This window comes from Micromesistius poutassou (assembly GCF_964030765.1).
Source record: "Micromesistius poutassou genome assembly, chromosome: 22".
Classification (NCBI taxonomy): domain Eukaryota; kingdom Metazoa; phylum Chordata; class Actinopteri; order Gadiformes; family Gadidae; genus Micromesistius; species Micromesistius poutassou.
Genome location: NC_140292.1, coordinates 3,196,715 through 3,222,891, shown reverse-complemented (window position 1 = coordinate 3,222,891; position 26,177 = coordinate 3,196,715). Strand labels below are relative to the sequence as shown.

At 44.8% G+C, this 26,177-nt stretch overlaps 1 protein-coding gene across 1 annotated transcript in view; it reads left to right on the top strand.

The window, feature by feature from the left end:
• gfra2b (GDNF family receptor alpha 2b) overlaps positions 1 to 26,177 on the top strand; it is a gene marked incomplete at its 3' end in the record, with an annotated part of 51,692 nt that overhangs the window by 25,141 nt on the left and 374 nt on the right. The window contains exons 3-8 of the mRNA XM_084486347.1: positions 3,489 to 3,688; positions 4,069 to 4,256; positions 21,258 to 21,367; positions 22,060 to 22,200; positions 22,570 to 22,754; positions 25,746 to 25,859. Of these exons, the coding sequence (XP_084342473.1) occupies positions 3,489 to 3,688; positions 4,069 to 4,256; positions 21,258 to 21,367; positions 22,060 to 22,200; positions 22,570 to 22,754; positions 25,746 to 25,859 (938 nt within the window). The remainder of the gene's footprint in view (positions 1 to 3,488; positions 3,689 to 4,068; positions 4,257 to 21,257; positions 21,368 to 22,059; positions 22,201 to 22,569; positions 22,755 to 25,745; positions 25,860 to 26,177) is intronic.

Below are 26,177 nucleotides of genomic sequence, written 5' to 3'. Positions count from 1 at the left end.
GGAGAGGGGTTAAGAACAGGAAATCACAGCAGTGATTATATCATACATAACCTCTGCTCCTTCCCTTGCCCCCCCCCCCACACACACACACACACACACATACACACACCGAAACACACATGTGCACGTGCACACACACACACACACACACACACACACACACACACACACACACATTTAATTGAATGCTTTTATTTGGATCCACATTTACAAAGAGGGGAAAAAAGATCCAAACATAGAAGGGTTCAACTGAATAATGCGGCTATATCTATGTGTGGCCTCCATCTATGTGTTGACCCGTGTGTGACCGTGTGTGACCCGTGTGTGACCCGGTGTGGCCCATGTCACATTCTTAACGACGTTAACGACTTTGTGATGTCACAGAGCCATGCCTCATCATCACCGAGGACGACGATGATGAGGACGATATGAATAATAAATGCCGCCAGCGTCTCCGTGAGCAAAGGGAACCAGTGCTCATTTCAGACAGAGGAGAGAGGAGAGAGGACAGAGAGGGCAGAGGAGAGAGAGAGAGAGGAGAGAGGGCAGAGAGAGAGGAGAGAGAGGGCAGAGGAGAGAGGACAGAGGACAGAGGAGAGAGGACAGAGGAGAGAGGGGACAGAGGAGAGAGGACAGAGGAGAGAGGATAGAGGAGAGAGAGGACAGAGGAGAGAGGATAGAGGGGAGAGGAGAGAGAGGACAGAGGACAGGAAAGAGGACAGAGGAGAGAAGAGAGGACTGAGGAGAGAGGATAGAGGAGAGAAGACAGAGGAGACAGGCTGGATTGCAGCCTTGGATGTTCTGCTGTCTGTTCTCAAAACAGTTTTTGTTTTGTTTGTTTGTTAGGCTTGTTTCATTGTTTCATGTTGTGGTAACAAACCAGATTTTTTAATATGCTTCTAAGAATATGAGAGAACTTTCAAAATTGAAAAGAATCAATGGAAAGTTACTGAACAATTGTCACAAAATGCTGAATCTATTTTCCAACAAGTCATTAGTTCGTTTTGGGATACACACACGCACACACACACACATAGACACACAAAGTTTCCTACAGCAGATAGCCTTGTTCCTAGTGTGTTTCCTACAGCAGATAGCCTTGTTCCTAGTGTGTTTCCTACAGCAGATAGCCTTGTTCCTAGTGTGTTTTCCTACAGCAGATAGCCTTGTTCCTAGTGTGTTTCCTACAGCAGATAGCCTTGTTCCTAGGGTGTTTCCTACAGAAGATATCCTTGTTCCTAGGGTGTTTTCTGACTAGTAACATAACGAATCACTGTTTTTCAGTTGATTAGAGTCTTTTGGGGAGTTAACAGAGCGTAACCATTTATCCTTTCTATCCCTGGGCTGGGAGGTTGGAAACCCTGGGCCTATTTTCTGTCCTGATAAGTGTTTATTGTTGATGGTATCTGGACCAGCCCTGCTGCTGCTGCCCTAGCCCCAAAGTTGATAAAAGTAGCACTGGTTCAGATAGCCAGAGGCACTCCACTGTCTAAAGCCCGCTCTATCATGTCCGCCATTTTGTCCATTTGTTCCTGAGCTTTCCATTCCAGCGACTCTAGACCAATCACATAATTTCGAGGTGAGTGGCCAACTGCCCATTAACTCCCAAAGGCAATTTAAGCAATTTTCTGCCCAATCAGAAGGCCAGTATAAAAGTGAAGTACAGGCTCTGTAATATGTGTGTCGCAGAGATTGAGTCAGATATATAAAAGGGCAGGATGGTATCGCGGCTGTTGTGTTTGACTCCAAATGCTCGGGTTCTGCGTTCAAGTCCCAGTTTTTCGCAGTCTACCAAGTAGGCATCCTTGAGTAAGACCCTCACAAATGGCCACACACATATCTGACAAAATGAAATAAAGACAAAAAGTCTTAGTTTTATTGTAACACTATCTGTCACCATGTTGTTCTTTTCCCACCGAAAGCACTTTCTAACCATCGCATTTATAAATGCGATGCATAAACACGTGGTTAACATTTGTACCGCCGTCTCAAACTCTGTGCGCTTGTGGTGTGACTTGTGATTTTTGTTGGTTCCTCTCATCTTTTCCCCCTCCAAACCGACTACCCCCGAACCTCTTCCTTAATCAGTCCCTGGCCTCCGTCGTACGTACGTCACTGCACTTTAAAACTTCTCAGGCAGTTGTTGCGCTTCTTCAGGCTTCAGGCTTACCACAGCCGTGTGATGACACACTTCACACACAGCGCGGCCTCATCCCGCCTTAAACAGCCGCCGTCACGTACGGCACACACAGCCCAATAGCAATATGTCAGCCAATGTTGACATTGTGTGTGAAACGCCGCATTGTGAAGCATATTGGCGCACAGTGCGTGCATGCGTGCGTGCGTGTGTGTGTGTGCGTTAGCTGTGTGTGTGTGTGTGTTAACCGTGTGTGTTAGCCATGTGTGTGTGTCCATATAGTAGGGCTGCTCGATTATGGAAAAAATCATAATCATTTCAACTCGATTATATTAGTTTGGTGATCGTTTCACTCTAAAATCTAAATCGCGATAAAAATTTGATTAATCGCCCAGCCCTACCATATAGTGTAACCGTGGTTATCTGTGGGGCCAACTATAAAACACAACATACCGGCCGGTATAAAACACAACATACCACCTTATCCTTATCCTCCTCCATATCGCAGGCGTGTCGTCTCTGAAGGACGGGAACAAATCATAGCAGATGCATTTTCATGGGTCTCTCTCTTTTTTTTAATCATTATTATCTGTAGTCCTTCAGCACATACACAACCTCCATATACGTGTGACAGCCCAAAGCCCGAGAGAGGTGATCCAAGGCACTGCGTGAAGGCCTACACACAATGGATGCACTACCACACAATAAACGCACAGGCATGTTCTGGATGAACCACTTTTATCTCCGCTTGATCTGTTGGTGAACACATATTCACACAGCAAACTAGTATTTGATTTATATCTTTGACCAGTCTTTTACCAGTTAGTTTCTGCTTGGTTTTGTGTTACTGTTACACAGTATATCTGCCCATCTATCTGCTATTGCACTTCTTAACCAGGGATCCATCTGCTGTGTTCATTCACATGGTTCCTTCCCTTGGCGTTTTCCCTTGACCTTTCAAGGGCTTAAGGCTCAGTTATGGTTCCACGTCGACGCAACGCAATGACCACGCAACGACACTTTCGACGCAGTCGCAAACCTGTTTTGGTCCTGCGTCGGGTTTTAGTGAGCGGGTTTTTACTCACAGCCCTTGCTGCTGCGTCGTCATTTTTTGACGCCGCACGTCAGGCCCTTGCGGTGGACGCAAGGAGGGTCCGCAGGGACGTATTGGTTCCGTACACCCCCTTGCGTTGCGTCGACGTGGAACCAGAACTAAGCCTTTAGGGTGAGCCGGGGGATGGTGTAACGTGAAGCCCCCCCTTTTCGAGACCTCCTCTGTAATAAAACGGCTCCGCAGTCACAGCCAACTTTGACCGACTTTAACACTCGGCCGTGTCCCCCCCCGCTCCAGACTCCTCGTTGGCGAGGGTGAGCCCGTGCGCCGACGCGGCGCAGCCCTGCAACCCGTGCCTGGACGCCGCCAAGGCGTGCAACCTCAACGACACGTGCAAGCGCCAGCGCTCCGCCTACATCGCCATCTGCACCAAGGCCACGCCCCCGCAGCTCCCCCTGGCCAATCAGGAGCCCTGCAGTCGGAAGCGATGTCAGAAGGTGAGTCGAGGCGTGTGATGTCACGTTTTTTTCTCGACGGTCGTGAAGTGTGTGGGGGGGGGGGGATGAATGTAAGAGAAGAGACGACGATGATGTTAATGATGATGATGATGATGTTAATGATGATGATGATGACGATGATGAAGATGATGATGATGCTGAAGACGACATGCCGATGATGATGATGATGATGACGATGATGATGACGATGATGAAGATGATGATGATGCTGAAGACGACATGCCGATGATGAAGACGACTTGCTGATGATGATGATGATGATGATGATGATGATGATGCTGAAGACCACATGCTAACGCTACATCCCGCGTCCTCCCCCCCCCACCTTGCGTCCCCCCGTCCCCGCCCCCCCCTTCCAGGCCCTGCGGCAGTTCTTGGAGCGCGTGTCCTGGGAGTTCAGCTACCCGCTGCTGTTCTGCTCCTGCCGGGACCCGGCGTGCGCCGAGCGCCGCAGACAGACCATCGTCCCGGCCTGCTCCCACCAGGAGAGGCACAAGCCCACCTGCACCGAGCTGAGGCGCACCTGCAGGTCCGACGCCCTGTGCAGGTGAGGAGACTCGGGGGGGGGGGGGGGGGGGGGGGGTCCTCGAGGGGGGGTCCTAAAGCCACACACACACACACACACACACGCACACTTGATTGATCCATTGCTTTTCAGTGATAACATGCACACACACTCATAAACACACATGCACTCTCTCATAAACACTCACACATATATATATATACATACAAATACACACACACACACACACACACACACACAAAAACATCCTCATATGCACACAATCACATGATACAGGATTACATAGCTCTTCAGTGTTAAAACACACACAAATGCACACAAACAGGCGTTTACATATACATATATGCATTCCACCTTTGTCACAAAATGCTGAAAGAGGCATACTCCACAACCGAAAGTGCAATGTTCTCCCAATTCCTCTCCAAAATATTTTAATGAAATCAGTTATTTGTACGTATTTGAATGGAGTTGATCTTCAAAGATGGGGACATGGCAGCGGGGGCCAAGGTGCAGGCGGTGGAAGCCATTAAACCTGACCAAAGGGGAAACAGGCCTGGACGTCCAGCCCACATGTGTTCAAGAAACACATCCTTATCTTTCAGAAAACAGGGAAAACAGGGAAATACAACAAACCTTCCCGTACTTCCCCGCAGACGGGAAATCATCACATCAAAAGGGCAAAGAGAAGAGATTTTTTCTTTACAGTAGCGAGGGGCCCCGATTGGCACACCTACAGAAGCACTGCAGAGTAATAATAGAATAATAGAATAACCCTGTCTCTTTCATCCACTCGTCAAGCGTTTCCAATGCTTTGGTATTCCCGCCTGCGCCAGTCCATCTCCGAGGAACGCCAGTGAGACGGTCCGAGGACGCGGCGAGTGCGTTGGTGTTTTAATAATTACCACTTCCACAAGCCTCAGCGAAGGCTGCGGCTTTAAGACTGAGAGCAATTATTTTTCCCCCTTCCACCTGGTAAAAAAAAAAAAAAAAAAAAACTTCAAAAGATCGTCTTCCAGACGCGCACGTGTATCTGTGACTAACGGAGCAGCCAGCGGCTTGCCGGTTCTTTCTTTATTTTCATTTCCCCGCTGTTTGGAGAACGTCGACTGTTAAAGGCAAAAAAATAAATAAACTAACACCTTTTGCGAAATGACTCATATGCAGTGAGGTTTGGGGGGGGGGGGGCGGGGGGGGGGGGGGGTAGGGGATAAAACAACAGATTCAGCGCCGATCTTTTGTTTCCTCAGAGACAGCGGAAATTGTGAAATCAATTGTTGCAGATTAAACTCTGGCAGTGTGGGATGAAAGGGGCGTCGACATGAATGAGGAAAACACGCGCGCACACACACACAGATCGCTTTAGTCTCGTACCGTTACCTTCGGCCTTGGCCCACCGTGTCTGTTGCACTTTTTACCGCCATGTTGCTCGGAGTGTTCGGGGCGAGTGTGTGTATGCTCGCCGTCTAACCCCGGGGCGTTTCAGGCGGGAGGCAAACGCCACCGTGCACACAGTGGTGCGTGGGCAAAAGTGTGTGCATGCTGACGAGACACACGCACACACTTTTGCCGTTGCACAACTGTGTGCATGGTGGCTGACTCCTATCTGAAAAGGTCCTGGGTTCGATTCCCCGATGTCCACGGTCTACCTGTAGGGCGTCTTTGAGTGAGATGCCCTAACTTCTACCTTGCAAATTCACAAAGACTAGCGCTGTATGTCACCTTGGATGAAAGTCTGCCAAAAGGCTGAATAGATGATTGTTGCATTCCTCTTTGTAAAGAGGTATGGGGAGCCACTCTCCCTCTGCCCGCCCCCGGCTCACACAGAGCAGGGGGCTGGGTGAAGCTGGGCACACCCTTGGTACACCCTGCCCTGCCCCGCGATACCTGGCCATGACAGACACACTGATGCATGCACAGAGACAAAGACACACACCCGTACATAAGTGTGCCCTCACACCTCACAGAAACTCTCACAGAAACTCTCTCACACACACACACACACACACACACACACGTATTCGTACCACGCTAGGCTGCTCTGGATAACACACTTTGGTCCAGGGTCATTAACCGATCTGGGCCGGATGAGATATTCATCCCACCTATCGTCCACAGCATACCCTCCCCCATGTCCTGCCGTCCCCTGAGATGAACCAAATGGACCCCGATGCTGTTTAATTAACAGCGTCAGGCTCCATTTGGTCAGTGTCATGAACAAAGTACAAGACAAACTCACAGGACGTTTTTACCACCTGATAAGACTCAGTATTGACATTAGGAGTGTGTGTGTGTGTGTGTGTGTGTGTGCCTGAGGCTGAGATTATCTGGGCTGCAATATGGATGTGATCTTGACTCATGACTATTAGATCTGTCACATATAGCGACTCAGATAATTGAGTGGCTTATTGCGTATTGGCTTATAGCGCTCGGGGACAGAGCGCTTGATACGAAATGCGAAATCAGTGTTGACAAGCTCCGAGGAAACGCTGATATTCTGCGTAAACAAGGGACTCTTATTAGTTAAACAAGACGTAGATGAGCTTGATTCTGTTAATAGTGATTACCACAGGGCTGGGGCGTCCACAACAGATCTCGGCAAGGGAATAGTGTGTGGCAGAGTACCTGGGGGTGGGGAGGCCATTGCTGACATAAGAAACATGATCCACTGATCGGTGATTAGGCCGGAGGTGGGCTGGTGCGTCGCAATTACGTTTGCAAAAGGATGTGTTGACAATTCGTATCATTTACACTCCTTATGAGTATTAATGAAATTAGAATGATTTTTTTAATGGGCACGTCTTTATATGTTAATTTATTTAAGACAATGGATGTCTATTTGTTTTGGGTAATATGAACGCTGATATTTCAGATGATTACTCCCTGTTTGGGGAGTAACACTTAATCCAATTTGGACAAGCTATAGCAATCTGGATCTTCCCAGCAAAGTGCTTCTGCCAGCAGAAGGTTCCACACATACCGATGAAGCATGGCGTACTCAGCAACATGGCTGGATCACTGTATACATTAGTGATCAAGTGATATATCGGCCGATATTTGCGTTTTCTATGTGTATCGGCATCGGCCGATTTTTTTTTCGCCTTTTCTTTTTTTTTCAGGCATGATTTACAGACAGTTCAATAAATGTTCCTTTTTTTAATTGAGACTTGTAACATTTGTTATCATCATTGTCATTTTTATGATGTCAATTGATGAAGCAAAAGCAGTATCGGCTCCAAATATTGCCTTAAGAAAATCGGTATTGGCATATTAGTCATCGGCTAAAGCTGATATCGGCCCAAAAAAATCCATATTGGTCGATTCCTAGTATACATATACAGCAGATGCTCATGTTTGATTAGAGTGTTGAGGTACTGTATGGTCCGCCCACAACAGATCACATTCCTGTCTCTATGATATTAATAATGTGGAGAGTTCACCAGTTGTATTAACCATGAACAAAGATGGGCACTAGATGGGTCAAGGTTAATAGAGGCTTGACTTCTGGCATGGCAATTCCTCAACTGATTAAAGCCAGAGTAATATTGATCTACCACTTGATGCTCTTCCATACGCTCACATTCACTGTGAGAAGCAGAACCACATAATGACCCGTGTCTAATGGATAATAAAATGTTGAATTTGTTTAAAAGACGGCAGTAAATCATTCTGCCAGAAAAAGGTCTCAACGACATAACCCCAGGCCAGGGTGGAATGAATATGTGTATGAGCTCCCATTTAGAGGTAGAAAAAAGTGTTTTTATCAGGAAAAGCTCTGCTTTGTGCGTGAACACAAAAAACACGCAAATGTTAGATTTAAATATGATGTATGCTCTACTGAAAGAATTGAGCAGGCCATGAAGGCGAAATCATGGACAAATAGCCTCAGCAGAATAATGTGTTTGAATTCTGGTAAGATGTTAAGGTTATCAATAACAGAGGCGCTTGTCATCTAGTATTGATGGGTATTTATTTATTCATTGATTTACTGGGTCTACATTAACATTAAGTGTGATTAATGTAATGTTGGTGTGATTATGAGTCCTGATAAATTGTCTCATACGGCCTCAGTGTTTCATGCTGTGTGGGGTTTTTCTGAAATTATTAATACATGGCATTGAGGCCCATTTGTCAAAGATAAAACAATATAGAGAAGGAGAGACCAAGTGCCCTGACTAGCATATTTTCAAAAGTAATAGAAACAATCCTCTTGGAGAGGCTCCAAGAAAACAGAACACCCACGGACAATCACTTTGGTTTAAAACATAAAAAAAAAACAGCACCGATTTCACAAAAGGAATTTGTGAAAAAAGGTTAGAAGATAATAAAACCACAATATTTATGTGTTTCCTTGATGTGTTCAAAGCCTTCAACATAATTAATCATGGGTGCATTTCTTCTTAAACTACAAAAACGAGGGGTGCCCCCATATATTACAAGGACTCTTTTGGTATTCGAATCAAACCTTGCAAGCTAGATGGGCTAAAAGCGTCTCTTCCTAGTGACGGTATATATATATTCCCAGTATATATAAACACCATCAAACGTTCTCTTTAAACCTTTTAGGAAGATCCATATAGAGATGAAAGAGTGTAAGACTGAATGTTTACTGGGGAATAGTCTTATTATCTGCTTTACCATGGCGACCGTAATCGTCCAGTCCTCCTTAAAGTGCTGGCTCCCAGCTACTGCTCAGAGCCGGCTCCGGAGCATAAGACGCTACGCTGGTTCCTTATGGCGGAGCAGGTGCTAAATGTGGTGGGACACAGTAAGATATTTGAGTCATCATCAGGGAGGACTGATGCGCCGGTGATGTGCAGATGCGCCGTCAATACGCTGGCACGTGCATTGTCCTAAGTGTACAGGCGATGTTAAAACAGCTCTTTTCAAAGCCAAACGTTCCCCCACACACTCTCTCAGCCCACTTGTGGTGCATTCATAGTCAAGCCTAAAAAACTAGGCTTCAGGTGCCATTTAATAATGCGTGCGGAATCTTACACTCGAGCTTCGGGAGTGCATGTCATACGTTTGTGACAAGTGAGGTCCCCGCCTCTCATGCTGTGTTGAGGAATTTCATGTTTGCCTCATATTTGTGTGCCGGTGAATTGATTCAAAACATGTAATCAAAATGTCGTCAACCACACACACACATGCGCGCGCGTGTGCGATGGCGTCCTGTGTTTGCATTGCGGGGGCACATGGCTGCGTGTGTTTGTGTTTGATGCCGTTCGTTCCGTCACTGTCGCTTTGTCCCCTGCCAGTTGAGTAGGTGTCTTGATTCCCGCACATTTTTTTTACTTAACACAACACAAAGGGAAATGAGCAGAATCAACTGACATGTGTTAACATTGTGGTAAACACAGCAATTCACTGTGGCTTACTGTAATTCACCCCCCCCCCCCAAAAAAAAATGCTAAAAAGCCCCCCCACACCCACTCTGTTTTGATGCAAAAGGATGGCTCACCATCGATTTAAGCACAAATGATATAAAGTAATAGGATATACTGTAATCCCGCTCGGTTTACCAATCAGTCCTGCTTAACAATGTGACGCAACCAAAAAGGATGTGATGGCTTTGAGCTGACGGTAAACATTGTAGCGCAGTGAACCCCCCCCTCCTCTCTTCTGAGCTAGTAAGAACACCATCATTTCTAATTGGAGCAGCTTCCCTTATTTAGCCTAGCTGCTAGCGCTTGGTGTTCCAAGTTCGGGACCCCGCAGAGAAAGAGAGCTAGAAAGGCAGAGAGAGAGGGGCAGAGAGAGAGAGAGAGAGGGAGAGAGATAGAGGGAGAGGCAGAGATATAGAGAGAGAGGGAGAAAGCGAGAGAGAGAGGCAGAGAGAGAGAGAGAGAGAGAGAGAGAGAGAGAGAGAGGGAGAGAGATAGAGGGAGAGGCAGAAAGATAGAGAGAGGAGCGGAGGCAGACAGAGTGGCAAACAGAGAGAGAGAGCGAGAGAGTCAGCCCTATGCTTTAGCATCAGGGTATGGATGAGTAGCACGTGATTGATAGCTTAATGTACATGCTGCACTGTACCGATAAACAGAAGAGCTAATTAAACACAGTTTATTCTCACACGTAGGTAGGCAGAGGTGTCGACCGCTAATGAAAGGCTGTTGTTAAATACCTTCATCTTCTTAAACTGTTCCATCCAAATGAGAATTAACATTTGCTGTGGAATTGAAGAACTGCTCTAATAACGCACACCACATATTGAATTCCTATCATCTTAAAGTAATGCGCCGGAAGGGCTTATAGGCACCTAGGGACATTGGGGATCGAACCCACAACCTGAGTGACACCCTGACCACTAGACCATCCGAACCCATGTGTTCCTTGTGCATTTGATGTATTCATTACTCACCTTAAAGAGGAACCGCCCAAGAGTCGACCATCTTGTAGTATAATATGCAGTACGCCACCGTTTTTCTCAGTCTCCAAGAGCAATGCCATCGACGGGCAGAATCGTCAGGGCTGGGATTGTGATTGCAGAAAGGGGACACGATGTTGCACACACTGCGTTTCTTGCTGGTCACAACGCACGTACCGAGAGCAACACTCGCTTATATTAGCAGACAGGCAAGCGCGACGGTTCCACTTTAGAGCGGAGAGAAAGACCGACCCACGCTACGGTGCACGGTGACGAACGCCCCCCCCCCCCCCCCCCAGACGTTAATAGCTACGGTGACCGTGTGAAGGACTGTGCAGGTGTGGACCACCCGCGCCCCAGGAGGAAGCCCGGTGGCCTCAGGTGTCGGGAGGAAGCCAGGGGAGAGTTTCGTTCTTTTCTGGTGGAACAAAAACAAGCACAGGTACGCAAGCGGTCATGCTTAAAGACCACTAGCAAGTGGGGAAATAGATAGAGAATAGAAAGAAGGCCAGAACTGTGACTAAGCAACTGGCAGAGAGGTGCCACCTGCGCCCCCCCCCCCCCTGGAGTGGATGTGAAGCTCAACGCTGGGATGGTGGGATAGTGAACCAGGGTTTGAATGAAAGGAGTGGAGGGGCCACCGTTTGAAACAGACAGCTGCGACCAATTTGTGGAGTGTGTTCATTGGTGGAATGAGGGAATGGGTGTGGTCATGTGATGACTCACCCCCATGTGCTGTGCAGCTCCGGTTCTATGGACCGAGTCGTGTGAACAGCATACTTCACATGGAATCAGATTTGAAAAACCTCACGCATATTTGATCTGTGGCCATGTGACTGCAGGGATAGAAATCACTCTGGATATGTCAATCTGGGAAAATATATTATTAAATCTATTGCTATATTATAATGGATTGCAGTTGGCAGTTAGTTAAATGGCAGTAAAGAAAAATGCATATTTGCATTTGCAACTTAAAACCTTAATTGATAAATATGATATTAAAACAATGAAACCCCTCCCAAATATAATTAGGTTGTGTTAAAATGTGTATTGAAATGATGCATTGTATTCAAAGCATTTGTAATTATATTTTGCCTCGACGTGATTCAATCGTTCAGGTCAATCCTAGGTCAAACAACTTTCGTGTGTTTATGTGTCTTAATGGAAAAGAGTGGAGAAAATCTGAACGGTCAATACAATTTATTATTAGATACACTTTACCCTGAACATTACCTATTATCAATTTTCTATTTCGAGGCAGCATTGTTGCGTCCAAGCCTTGCTATTTTTCCCTCTCCTGTGAACTGTTGAGATTTTAGTCGATAAATCCCCCCAGGCAAGGTTATGACATCTTTTTCGCAAGTCCATATGACAACCATTTTTTATTTGATCTCTCAGTTCAGTGTTCGCACAGATACAAACCATTATCCAAAACTATTTTAATAGATTATTCATTTTCAGGGTTGTCTATTTGATGGAACATTTATATTGTGAAATGAGTATGGTCATTGCGTCAGGCAGTTTCATGCCTGCATACTGAGTGCCGTTACTGATGTAGCAGAAGCCGAGCAGCTCATGATGAGTTTCTATTTTAATATTTAGCAAACGCTTTCTTTGATCCAAAGCGATTTAGATACACGCAATTAATGAGGAGCTGTAGCAATATAGTTAGATAGGCATGTGGAGTTGGAACCCATAACCCCTCAACTGGGGGTCATAACCCCTTCCCTCTAGTCTACACTATCCTGTGACTAGATTCTTGGTTACACTATATGTTCCTTGACTTCACCATTATTTATTATTGTGACATGGATTACTTTATTTTTTAAATACGTCATTATAATCTAAAGGAGGAAATAGAGCTTGTGGTTGATGAATTGTAGAATCACCGATTTGTGGATAACAACTTCCAATTCAGATCGGCAAGGTTAATTAATCTTTCTAGAATCTAACCAACAACCCATCCCGTCGCTGAGCCTACCTGACTGGTCGTGGTTTATTTGGCGACCGAACCGTTTGCACACTCACTCACTCGCCAGCTAACCCTATCAGCTCCAACCTCCAGTCTAACAGCAACAAGATGCATGTCCATGCTAGAGTGGCTGCAGGCTCCACACCAGCCTTACAGCAGCAACCTTGCATCCATGCTAGAGTGGCTGCAGGCTCCACACCAGTCTAAAGGCTTCGTCATGGTTCCACGTTGACCCAACGCAATGACCACGCAAAGTCGCGAACCTGTTTTGGTTCTGCGTCGGGTTTGCGTTAGCGGACCAATCACAGCCCTTGCTGCTGCGTCGCTTTCGACGCAAGGTTACAATTTTTGGGAGGTGCACGGACGTCAGGCCCTTTGCGGTGGACGCAAAGGAGGGTCCGTATGTGAAACCATAACTGAGCCTTAACAGCAGCAACCTTGCGTCCATGCTGGAGTGGCTGCAGGCTCCAGGCCAGCAGCCCGGTGCGTCCCCCCCCCCCACCACCACCACCACCAAACCCCCAGAGAGAAACACTTCAAAGTAAAAGCGTTGCGCTCCGCCACCTCGTCGTCATCACGTCCCCCTCCCCCTGTCGCCTACAGCCGGAGCCACGCACGGACCTGCCTCTGCCACACATGTGTGAGCGCTCCGCTGTGGAGACAGGCAGTGTCACATACATTAGACCGCGGGATTTGAGTCGATTTTTATACTGACACTTTTTGTGCATGGTGTTAATCCGGCGCGCGCGCACACACACACACACACACACACACACACACACACACACACACACACACACACACACACACACACACACACACACACACACACACACACACACACACCCGGTGAATGAGAAATGACCTCCTTTCTTAATGAGGTTGAGACGCCAGTGTTGGTGTGTGTTTACGTGTTTATCCCTTTCAAGTCCTTTCAGGAGATGGCTAGCCGTGGCGCTGCGGTAAGCTATTACCCACTTACTGAGTTCTGAAGAAGACATCAGAGAACTCCCTGAAGTCTGTTCTGTTCCTTCAATCGAGCTCGCAACTCTGTCGGAGGTCTAAGGACTCGCCGAATTACTGAATTAAGACTATATGTCAGCCTCGCTAATTACTTTTTCCGATAATCACCTGTTTGATAGCGTCTCTGTCGGGAAGATTCAGTGGATGTTATTCCAGTCCTTACTTGTAGTCAGGGCTACAGGGTCCTTGTTAAGGAGTTAATCCGACACATTAGTCGAGCAACAGGAAAAGCATAACATAGAACTAAAGTCAGGCTATCCGAAAGTCGTTTGTCTCGGTTCACTCCTTCCTCCCTCGGTCCTCCAGGTGATTAGTTCATTGACAACACCTGTCACCAACTCACCTGATTACTACCCTGATGGTCCCGGGAGCCCCGCCCCCGCCCATCTCTCCCCCCAGAAACAGGAGCTCAACGTGCCCCCCCAAACAAACATTAACACACACACGCGCACACACACCCACATGCATACACATGAACATATGCATACACATACACATACACACACACACACCCCTCCAAAGTTAGATGTAACGCGAAATGATGCTTCAGTTCAAGGTGAGTTGATTGTGAAAGGAAAATTATTTTGGCCGCAGTTTGCATGGAAAAACTAGAGCGGGGATAGACAGACTTTCAGAGTTTAAACTTAATTCCCTTATCGACCTGAACAGTAATTTAGAGAAAGACCACTTAAAAGAAAACCTTGAGCAGTTTATGTAAATGAAACTGTGAGGGACACGTGTTAAACGCTAAGGCACAGAGGATTAAACATACAACATGTATGTACCCAATCACAATTTGCATATGATGATTACATTTTTAATTGAACTTGCCATGAATGCGGGAGGGAGTTGACTTGCCAGGCTCTGTTCGCTAGGCCAGTTAGCCGCGTTCATGTATCCTAGCGTCTTTGAATTATTACCTTAATAACGTTGCAATTCGCCTTTTATTGTGCGTCTAAACAACCAATGCCGTTGACGCCTATCTAACACAAAAGCAGTGATATACCGGTACTGTTAATTTTCTAAATGGTGATAGGGGGCAATCTCATTCAAGTCGTAATTAACACTGTAAAAAAGCACACATCTTTGGGATTAGCTCCTCACACTGCAACATTAAGTGCTTCTCCATCAGGAGAGGCGTTTTTTAACTTAAATATATTGATTTCCCTCAAGGGACTCTCTAAATGCGGTTCTCTGGTATTGCAGCTCACTATGCTAACTTCCTGGGCTTCTTTATGTGCTGCTATACTAACATCCTGGGATACTATGCTATGCACTATATCTTTAGGTTCTCTACCCTAATAACTTCTTGTATATATATACACAGTATATATCACATATTGTCTCTTATACAGTGCATGTGACAAATCCTGGACAGTTTCATGTTTGTTCCATTGGTCAGGTCAAACTCAAATAAATTCACTTTAATATTTCCCCACAAAGACATCATTGAGTGGCTGGCCAGCACTAAGCCTTCAGGATAGGTTTCAGCAATACTAACCAATGGTTACCTGAATGATTACACCTGTGATCAACAACAATCATTTTTAACAGTAAGAATAATACACAGCATTCTATTTATACCAGCGGTTCCTGAGCAAGAATTGAACAAAGAACTGAGCAAAATTATTTTAAAAGTGTGAAGAATAGAATGACAATGTTTTAGAAACCTGCGCGGTAAAGCCTTCAAATAAAAAAAGTTTTCAAATAGAAAAGTTCCATTGATTTTCCTAGTATTGTTTTGTCCTTGCATTGTCATTGTCTAAACCATGGGTCTACAAACTGGTATCCATTGCCACGTGATGCTACTAACAATGGTCGTGAACGTCAGTGATTGCGGTTTCTATAGACACAGTCAACGTGTCTCTCCATTAGTGGAAATGAGGTTTGAAACGTCGGAGAGAAAGGAAATCTATTTTTGGTCCGATACCACTTTAATTACTTTCTGATATACTTCAATGATGACAATTAGGTCTCTCTGCTAGACTATTTGGAATGGTATTTTCAATCCGTAAGCATTTTGTAATATTTAACGATATTGTGCAAAAGTTCCATTGTGATGTGTTGTTTCCATAACGCCCAGCTTTAGTTCCACCCCCCCCCCCCCCAGTGTCAGCAACCTGTCATTAATGTCCTTAAAGACCTTTACCATCATATGTCTAAAACTCACTTTGAGTCGCTTTGGATCAAAGCATCTGCTGAAAGACACACACACACACACACACACACACACACACACACACACACACATTGTGTATTGGGTAGAGTGCAGAGAGGAGATCCCAGCACGTTCAACAGGGTTAGAGCTTAAGGTGAAGAAACAAATCCAGCAGTGGCAGCGCTCCATTACTCGGTCAGTGAGGTGAAGCACTGGGCATAATAGAAATGGCTTCCTTTCTCTAGGTCAGAGAGGACGCCACGCCGGGAAGGCAGAACACTGCTCCTGATTCACCCTCACCGAGAGATAGTGTGTGTGTGTGTGTGTGTGTGTGTGTGTGTGTGTGTGTGTGTGTGTGTGTGTGTGTGTGTGTGTGTGTGTGTGTGTGTGTGTGTGTGTGTGTGTGTGTGTGTTTGTTCTTGTTGCATTTGTGTGTAAAGTGAGTGTTTGTCTTGTTGTGTTGGCCTTTGTATATACGTATGTGTGTATTTGTGGGTGTGTGTGTGTGTGTATGCATGCATTTGGGAGTGTGTTGTGTTTGTATATATTTGTCTGTGTGTAGGCGTATGCATTGGTTATCGTGTATGCTTATGCATGTGCTGTGTGTGCGTCTGAGTGTGTGTGTGTGTGTGTGTGTGTGTGTGTGTTTATCTTTTGCGTTTCTTTTCTATCTGTGTGTGTTTGTGTATTTTTCAGGGTGTGTGTGTGTGTGTGTGCTGTGTGTGTGTGTGTGTGTGTGTGTGTGTGTGTGTGTGTGTGTGTGTGTGTGTGTGTGTGTGTGTGTGTGTGTGTGTGTGTGTGTGTGTGTGTGTGTGATATAAATACACCGTGACACGATTGTTCCTCATTCATCTAATTTTCTCCATGGATCTCTGAATACGTCTGGCTGCTCTACGCGTGGCCAGCGATGATCCAGAGGGGGGGCTGAGTGTCTCCTACAGAGGACACACACACACACACACACACACACACACACACACACACACACACACACACCAGACACACACACACACACACACACACACACACATAGTAGTGGTAGTTGTAACCTGGAGGGTGACCAAGGGCAGTGTCTCCTGATGGTGACAGGGAGAGGCAACAGAGGGGGGAACTCATAAGCTATGCAAATATGCTATTCATGCAAATGAGCAGTACCACTCAGGGACGGTTAATTAAATAGAACATGGAGGCAACACAGGACACCTAATCGCTCAGCACAGACGCCAGAACACAAACACACACACACAAGCGCACATACACACACACACACACACATAAAGAAACATGCAAGCCACACAAACACATTTCTTTGCTGAACCTCAATAACCAATATAAATCATAAAAATACATTATGTTCCAATCAAAACACACATAAGATTGTTAATATTCTATTCACGGCTTTCTTTGTGCTAAATAAGGCTTTTGTATTAAGGCCGTCTTTACCTTTACCGTCTACCCAGGGCTTAAAGACGCCTTTACCGTCTTTAAGCCCTGGGTAACACAATGCGCTTCATAATATGTAGCGCAAAAAACCAGAGGTCATAACGCAGAATGAACCTTCCTTCAATCGGTAATCCTTTTAACCTCTTACTGCCTTCTTTAGTTTGTACAAACACAATACGTTATTCAAAACTTAATTTAAACATCATGGTCAGGCATATGTCGCTATGCAGTATAGTCATCCCTCTAAAAATGAAAAAGAAAATCCAGACACCTGTGCATGTATGTGCATGTGCGTAGTGTGTAGATTGAATTTAGTGTGAGGTTTTCTGACACCCAGGGGCCTTCCGTCCCCGGGCCCCCACACCCAGGGGCCCCACACCCAGGGGCAATCACTCAGTCACGCTGCGACAGCGAGAAGAGAAAAAGACAGAGAGGGAAATCTAGCCTCCCATCCATTATTCAGACCACGATCATAATACACCGAATTGTCAGGCAATATGGTTGTATGTTTTTTATATATATCAAGTTAAATTGAGAGGGACGCGTGTGCATATATCCTTAATAGAGATCAATGTGTCCCAGCTGTATTCTGACAGTGTATTAAGGGAAATGTAACGGTACACATCAATCTGGATTCAGGGGCCACTTAGATTTTCTAATAGAGTCGTTCACTGAGACCTCCTAACTGTAATTCCATTCCAGATCATTCCAGACTAAATTTTGGAAAATCCAGCAGGCCCCGAGGAAGAGTTTCAATACATAAATGTAACCTTTAAAACAAAACAACATTTTAACAAATGTTAATGCAGTATTCAAGATAAGAGACATAATTTATCAACCAGGAATTGTGAATGTCACCGCAGAAGTTCAGGAGAATAATATGAATTAAACAGTTAAATGTGCAGAAAAGTGAATATGTAAAAATAATGTACAAATATCTATGCTTACATTGTGAGTATTATAACATACATGTAAATGTCATGTAAATTTAACAGATGTAAACAGAAGCCTCAATTTACGACTTTGGACTTTGACTTTGTCCGATGTGGCTTAAAGCGAATTCTGATACAGATCATGGTATTAAACTCAGAACCTTATCAGCCTTTTGCCACCTTTTGTGTTACTGCCTTCAGTTATCTCGATGGGCTTTAAACGTAGGAACCCAGAAACGAATAATGAAGCGGAAGTCATTAGCAATGTGTAAAATCCCTCAGACAATTCCAGCCAAAAATGAGTTCCCTTTTGTCTCTATTCTGGACCTCAGAGCGGCTTCCCGTGATAAAGAGCAGGTCTGTAGCATTCAGTAGAGTAGTACTCATAGTTGGTTAATAAATAGAGATAAATAAGACAGAGGAACCAAAGCAACACCGGTATAAAAACAAGAAAGTGTGCGCATTCAAGAAAGAGAAATGTCCGGGATTACATTAAACGCTTTAAAACAATATATTTCTGTGCAAACATATTGAATCATTTTATTACTGGTTTTCTCTTCATTTGATTCAAAAGCGCCCTTGACTTTGCGTAGTGAACCGTCTAGCGCTAATAAATCCCATGAGCTGATCCCAAGTAGTAGTCCAGACTATGCATGTATCTTTTTGTTTAGGGGACAGAATATCACACAGTTCATGCACTGAATGTGTATTGAAACGTGAAGGCATTCGGCTGACCTTCCTCTTCATCGACAGCGCTTTGGTCGATCCTATGTGCACATAGCTACACACGGTGGTAGCTATGGAAATGCTACACGGGGATCTTGGTAAGGGGGTCCCGGTTCATTTACATTCATATCATGGTACAAATGAGAATATTTGCCATGAAAGGGGTCTGTGGCACAGGAGTCATTGAAGTGCATCGTCCCATGCGTTCAAACAGATGTGGCTGCAGCGATAGTGGCCGGGGGCTCAGTACATAAACATATGCATGTCCACTGTCAGAGAGGTTTTTTTTCAAGGCATTGTTTTAAGATGTTTCAGTACTCGGTCATGTCCCTAACACGGTCTTCAGTCATTTAGCTTGACGTTTTTATCCAAAGCTAATGGCAAAGTTTGTGTTTTAGTTAATGAGCAGATAGCGTTCAGGCGTCTTGCTACAGGTAGACTGAAGACATTGGGAATCAAACCCAGAACCTTTCTGCTAAGAATCAAACACCGTCACGCTGGTGTAGCGGTTCAAAGTTCAAAGTTCAAAGTTACTTTATTTCGTCTCTCCAGGGAGAAGTTTGTCTTGGGAAATTTCCCTTACCCAAGACAAATTTCTCCCTGGTTAGACGAAATAAAGTAACTTTGAACTTTGAACTTTGAACTGCTACAACAGCCTTCTGTATCTCAACCCACATGGTTAACATGAGACCGTTAACCACCATTCATGGACACACTTTTTTGACAATATGTAAGTCAAAACATACATATATATATATATATATATATATATGAAAAATTATATATATATATATTCAAAACATAATAGAATGTAATTCAAATTAAATGTCATCCCTGTGTTCACGCTGCTCTCTTCCAGGTATTTATCTGTACTCTAAAGACATGCAGGTTTCTGTAATTAAAGAAACAAAATTGCCTGTAGGTGTGAATGCATTGTGTACAAATGTGTGTGTGTGGGTGAGTGTGTCTGGATATAAGGCTATTTTCCTTGCGAACTGCAATAGGAGGTAATTTGTGGTACATTTGATTTGGGAGAGAAAGCACTGAAAATAAATCAACTAAAATAGGTCAATGCGTGCATACGTGTACATACATATGAATCAGATCAATGAGTTGAAAATTATTCATGGGAAATGTGAGGGCTGTGACGTCAGCATCATGCATCCTATGTCTAGTTTGCCCCTAGCTAAACTTGTCTTAAAAAATGTCTGAATCTCTTTTCTGATGAGAGATTTTTTTTTGATTTGGAGCTCTTTATGGCTCTTTTCTTGAGGAAATGATGAGGATCCTCATCACTCCTGTCCTATCCATGGACAATTCAGTACCCATGAGATAATGAACTAGAAACCATCCAGATTTTTCTTCATCTTCAACATCTTCATAATGATACACTATTGCTTTATATATAGCTCCATAGGGATTATTTAGCCATTTCAGATCTTTACATGGCAATGACTCAGACTTAACCCCAAACTTCAGACTTGAATGACTCTTCCACAGAGGTGATTCAAAAGCATTCATGGCGTCATTCATAGCAATTCACTCGTCTGATATGCAATTTTTCACCGTCCAATACGTCATCGGACTTGGGTGCCAAACGCTCATGTCACATGATCACCTGCTAGGTGGCGTGTGTTAGCCACCTAGCTGGCGTACGGCTATGTCCTCCACTACGAATACCTTCATAACTTCACTCTCAACACCGCTCTGGACGGCTTCACCCGGAAGCCGTGAAGAACTCTGAAATGGTTTGAACGCACCACTTTGGCTGCCCTTTGGACCTTTAGCTAGTCGCTCACCGGAGCACGTTGTGTGTTCTATGTATCCGAAAACCATTATCTTCAATGACGGCACTCAGCGGCCTGATAGAACTTCCAGCTCTGCTGAAAACCCTGGCCCCACGCAGAGCCATCCACCTCCACCCTTTATACCATTATAGCAAACAGAACAACACCTAAGCTCCAATCTTCCTGGCGTGTGTGTGTGTGTGTGTGCCCTCCTTGGACTACTGCTTATTTTGGCCTCCCTATGTTGCGATCTTGCACTGTATTTTATGTTTTTTAATGTATTTTTGTATGCACTGGTCTCTGTCATTTGTGTTTTGATGGTGTTTCCATCACTAACTGTTGTCTTAGTCTCTGTCTTGTTGATGGTGTGTTTGTTAATTCCTGGCTGCATCCTAATCTCCCCTACTGGGATAATTAAATTTGACTTTGACTTTAACTTTGGCTCATCCGGTGTGCATCCGGCATTGCTCACCTTAGCGGTCATCTTGGTTGTAAATCTAGATGCTAGCGTTTAGCACCAAAATGGCCCCTAGGTGATATGATGGTTGAGGGTGTGCACGTTGTGTGGTTTTGTTACGGTGATACGATATGTATTGTGTTCCGCTGCGTTGCTTTAGGTCCAGACTGGCTGACTACCACATGAACTGCCAGGTGACGCCTCACACCGTGACGGGATGCCCACAGGATAACTACCATGGCTGCCTCATGGCCTATGTCGGCCTCATCGGTGAGTGGAGCTCTTTGTTAAGTTTAGCCCATGGGTGGGTTAACTAATTGGAAGGTTTAACCCATTGGTGGGTTGAAATCATTGGTGAGTTTACTAATTGGAAAGTTCATCTAATTTGGCAATTGGTTAATTGAGCTTACCCTCGGCATGCAAGTCTTCAGAATCAGAACATTGTATTTGCCAAAGTACACTATTGGGTCTGGATGCAAGTGATGACAGCTTTCATTTGACTAAGCTTCATTAATAAAGATCATAATTAATAAATGATTAATAATAATAATAAATATACGTATAATATCCGTTTTTTTTACTATATATCTTGTTATTTTTGACGTTTATTTGCTCTGCCTTGCTTTATTGTATTGTCCCTGTTATTATTATTGACTTTTGTGGCATCAGGTTTCCTGGAGATGGGTTTATGATGAGTATTGACTGATGAGGGGCCCTGCTGTCAAGCTCGTAGAAGTCCACCGCACTCTAGGGCGGCGTCTCTCGCTCACTCCTCTGAACAATATTGCTTTCGGAACGATCCCGAGAGCAGTTAAAAGACCACTCCCCACCCACTCAAGAATCCCCCTCCCTGAATCGTTATTCCTTCCTCGTCATTAACGCCCCCCCCCCATTCTCAATTAAGTCATTGTGATTTATTTTTTTCTTCATTTCTTTCATTCTTATTTTCCCCGTCGACCCAGGCTCCGACGTGACTCCTAACTACAGCGACAACAGCCCCACCAACATCACCATCAGCTTGTGGTGCACCTGCAGGGGCACTGGCAATCATGAGCGCGACTGTGATGCCTTCCATCGGGACTTCACACATAACTCCTGCCTCAGTGAGTCGCGCTTATTAAGGGTGTGTGTGCATGTGCCTATGTGTGTGTGTGTGTGTGTGTGTGTGTGTGTGTGTGAGTGTGTGAGAATGTACCTGTGACATAGCAGTGCGTGCGTGTTTGTGTGCGTGCGTGAGTGTGAGAAAATGGGAAATTCGGAAAAAAAATAACGACATGGATGACATGTGTCTCACCTGCGACCTGAAATGAATGTGAACGTGAACTGATAATTTTCTTGCAGAATGTATTTTTAGGCAGGTTATACATGGTAATGTATGTTTTTTCTCATGCGATTCCATGTCAATAAAAGCCAATGAGAAGATGACATTTCACCATTCCCGTCTATGCCTCTTCTTTTTTTCCCCCGTGCAGGAAACGCAATACGCGCGTTTGGCTACGGCTCGGAGGCGGCGTCACTTCCCGCCACGGAACCGTTGCCCACGTTCTTTCCCCCTGCCCAGCCGCCCATCATCGCCAAGCCTGTCCCTTCTCTCCATGGCAACGCGCTCCAACCAATAGACATCGCTTGCGTGTTCTCCACTTGTGCTAACTTGCAGGTGAGCGTCTCCTTTCACTGACGATGTCTTATACCATACCATTCACACTGCGCCGTGACATGGACTATGTCCTTGAATATGAATAACCAACTCTCAGCAAACAACTCCAAAGGAGAGTAGCGCTGCCTGTTGAGACACTTTCTGTTAAATCCTCCCAGGCATTCGCCTTTATCCACTTCAGAGTTCTCCGCCACCGAAAGGGATACAGCAGAGATAAATGGCGTTTCGGTCGCGCCGTCTCAGAAAACTTTATTGGGGAGACTTGGCAACAGCGTGATGTCGTTCCAGGATCACACCTTGACTCCTGTGAAACTGCAGATGTCAGTCTTGTCAGCCTCACGTTCTCAATGAAAAACTTTTATGCAAATCCAGTCGCCCACCTCCCAACTCTCGGCTCGTCTCGGCCCCCAACACGTTTGTGTGTTCTGCACAAAGGTAGACACTCGGAGGTGGCATCCTGCAACCTTTTAAGACTAAAAGAGTTAAAAAAAAAAAAAAAACAGGTAATGGTTTTGTAACGACCATAAACTTAGAAGTAAACTGTTGCTGACATTTACAAGTGTTTTTGTTTGCACAACTGCGCCGATGGCATTTAAGAGGGACGTAACGTCTCGGCCTCCGCCCTCGCCCTGACCCACGACACGACGTTCAAACGTTGCTGAGCTCCCTCATATGTAGGCCGAAGCCCAGAGAAGTCAACTCTGCAACATAGAACTTCGGAACGTTTTTCTCTGTTTTTACAACAACAAAAAAAAGAACGTTCGGAAGTTCTAGAGAAAGCCTCGATGAGATCACAAAACGTTATTCCCTTCTATCCGAGTTGATGGAAGGGAAATGTTTTTCAAACTCGTCGTTTGAAAACGCTGAGCTCCAGCTCAGCTTGCAGCTGGTGAAAAGTTGGGCTTTGAGTATTCTCGTGTGACCCGGGCCCTTTTAAGAAATAAAGATATCGTTTTCGGTGAAAAGTCGGCCCAACCGGGCGGACATGAACGGGAAAAATTACGGCAGCCATTTTGAAACTGGTATACCATACCTCTATGAAGATTATCCTTCAGGCGATCTATTATGTAAGGGGATAGGGGGGTTGCAGTTGAGGGGTTAAGAGCCATTATAAAGAGCCATACATTATGGAAGAGGTCTAGTAAATTAATAATTGAGTTTAGTTATGGATTTGACTGGAATACGGGGTTATCCAGCCAACTTTCTACACTCTTGCATACTGTGTGAGCACGTGATGAGAACTGAAATGGCAACCGAGATGCTACACAAACATTTGTGATGTGAAACAGCGCGTTTCACACCACGGCCTTCAGGGGCAAAGTATGTGCTCCCTTGTCTCGCCCAAAAGACAAAATATGCACAAGTGGATATTTCATTCATATTTCATTTCATTCATACTTTACTACTTGACATAGTCACACTACAAACTGCTACCTACACAAACAGAGATGATTGTGAAGGGGCATCGAAGGAAGAAGTTTAATATTGTGTGCCAACACAAGGGGCCACACACGTGTGTGAGACCATTTCCTTACCCACCAATGGATCGCTGCCTGGACAAAGTCTCCTGGAAGCAGAATGTGCCATGCTTTTTACTCTCAAAGATGCTAGGCTACAATAGCTGATAGATCCAATAGCGTCTTCTAAAGTGTTTGTTGCGCGAGTAGCAATGCTAAGCTAAAAAGCAACGCTTTTTTTTTTAAAGAGGTTCCTTCCTGAACTCAGTCACTGTATGATAACAGTATGATAACGGACCGTGTGTGTGTGTGTGTGTATGTGTGATTTCATGGGTGGATGTATGTGATTCATGTATATTTGTGTTTGTGTGTACTCGCTGCATACGACTATCCTGGCATTTGCATAAAATAAACATTTCACATTTGCATACTTCTAAAATGCCCGACTTTCCAGACTCACTTTATATGCAATGATTGTGTGCGTGTCAAAAGAGTTTATTGCCGGTCGAGTGCTCGGATCCGATAGGCTCATCTAGCTTGACAGCGAGAGGAGATGCCTAATGAGATGCTGATGACGAAGATGATGGCCGACAGTGATAAATGGGAAGACAAACAAGTGTGTGTATGTGCATGCATACATATGCCTGTGCCTGTGTATATATATTAATAGATGTTGCTATAGATAGATGGGCCTACCGCCTGATGCGTTCTATTGTCAGGGTAATTACAGTGATTGCAAATCGTAGCCGGAAGCTGTTTCTCTCTATACATCACTGCCACGTACATAGGTCTGTAGTGCTGCGTTCTCTCAACTAATGCATGGTTTGATGAATGTATCCTACAATGGATGAACAATATACAGTATATCTATATATTATATATAGTGGACATCTTTATTGTTTACTCACCTGGAATTCATCTTTGGCTTCACAGTCAAAGACTAACCTTGAATGTGGATATACAGTATATATATATATATATATATACGTATGCAGGCGACACACTCATTGAGCTGACGTCTATGTTTTCAATCCACTCCTCGTGTTTTTTCCCATTATTTTTTATTTTTACTACAATTGGTTAAAACATGTGAGGTTGAATAACTCTCAACACTGTGCAAGAATTCAAACACAAAACATATATATTCACACATTAACATGAGTATTAGCCCGGTATTCAGCAAAGCTGTGGAAACAAATAGAATCATTATTTACACGTTTCGTGTTACATCCTTAATAAACACCTCAACACCCCGCTGGATCGAGCCGTTTCTCCGTGATTGCATCACCAAGTCCGAGCTTGTGATATTTCCATCCATAACAACACCACTGATGACGCATCATCTCCTTAATGAGGTACTTCCATTAGGGCCAATCATATCCTCCAGAACCCAATTAGCACCCCCCACCCCCCCACCCTGTCTTAAGTCCTGTTGTACTCTCAACCCACCAGGTCACCCTTTGCAGAGGCCAGACATTGCTGTTTTGTGTTTAATGTGCTGTTTTGTTTCTTGTCATCTGATTGGCGGACACAGGACAGTGGCAGGAAATGCATTCCCTCTGACGACTTTGACTGCGAGGAGGTGAGGAACTCGCTGGCCCCTGTGGCCCCTGTGGCCTCATGGCCCTATGTAGGCTCTGTGTTTTTGGTAACCGCTATCAATGGAGTGATAAAAATTGTGAGGAATGTAAAAAAAAATGAGATTGTATTCACACAGCTCGCCTTTGATGACGTTTTCCACCTTGAGAAGGGATTCTATTATTTGACACTTTTGTGGTATGTTTTGTTTACCACGCATGCCTCTGAAAGTCTGACGCACGCTCAGCTCCTCTGCTTACTCCTCCCTGTTCTCCTGATGTTTTTGCCACTTCTTAACGCTTCTCGTGGGGACAAACCTCAAATCGTTTTGATATTACCTGATGATGACGAGCTATTTATCCTCTCTCCACCTTTTCACCTTTTCATC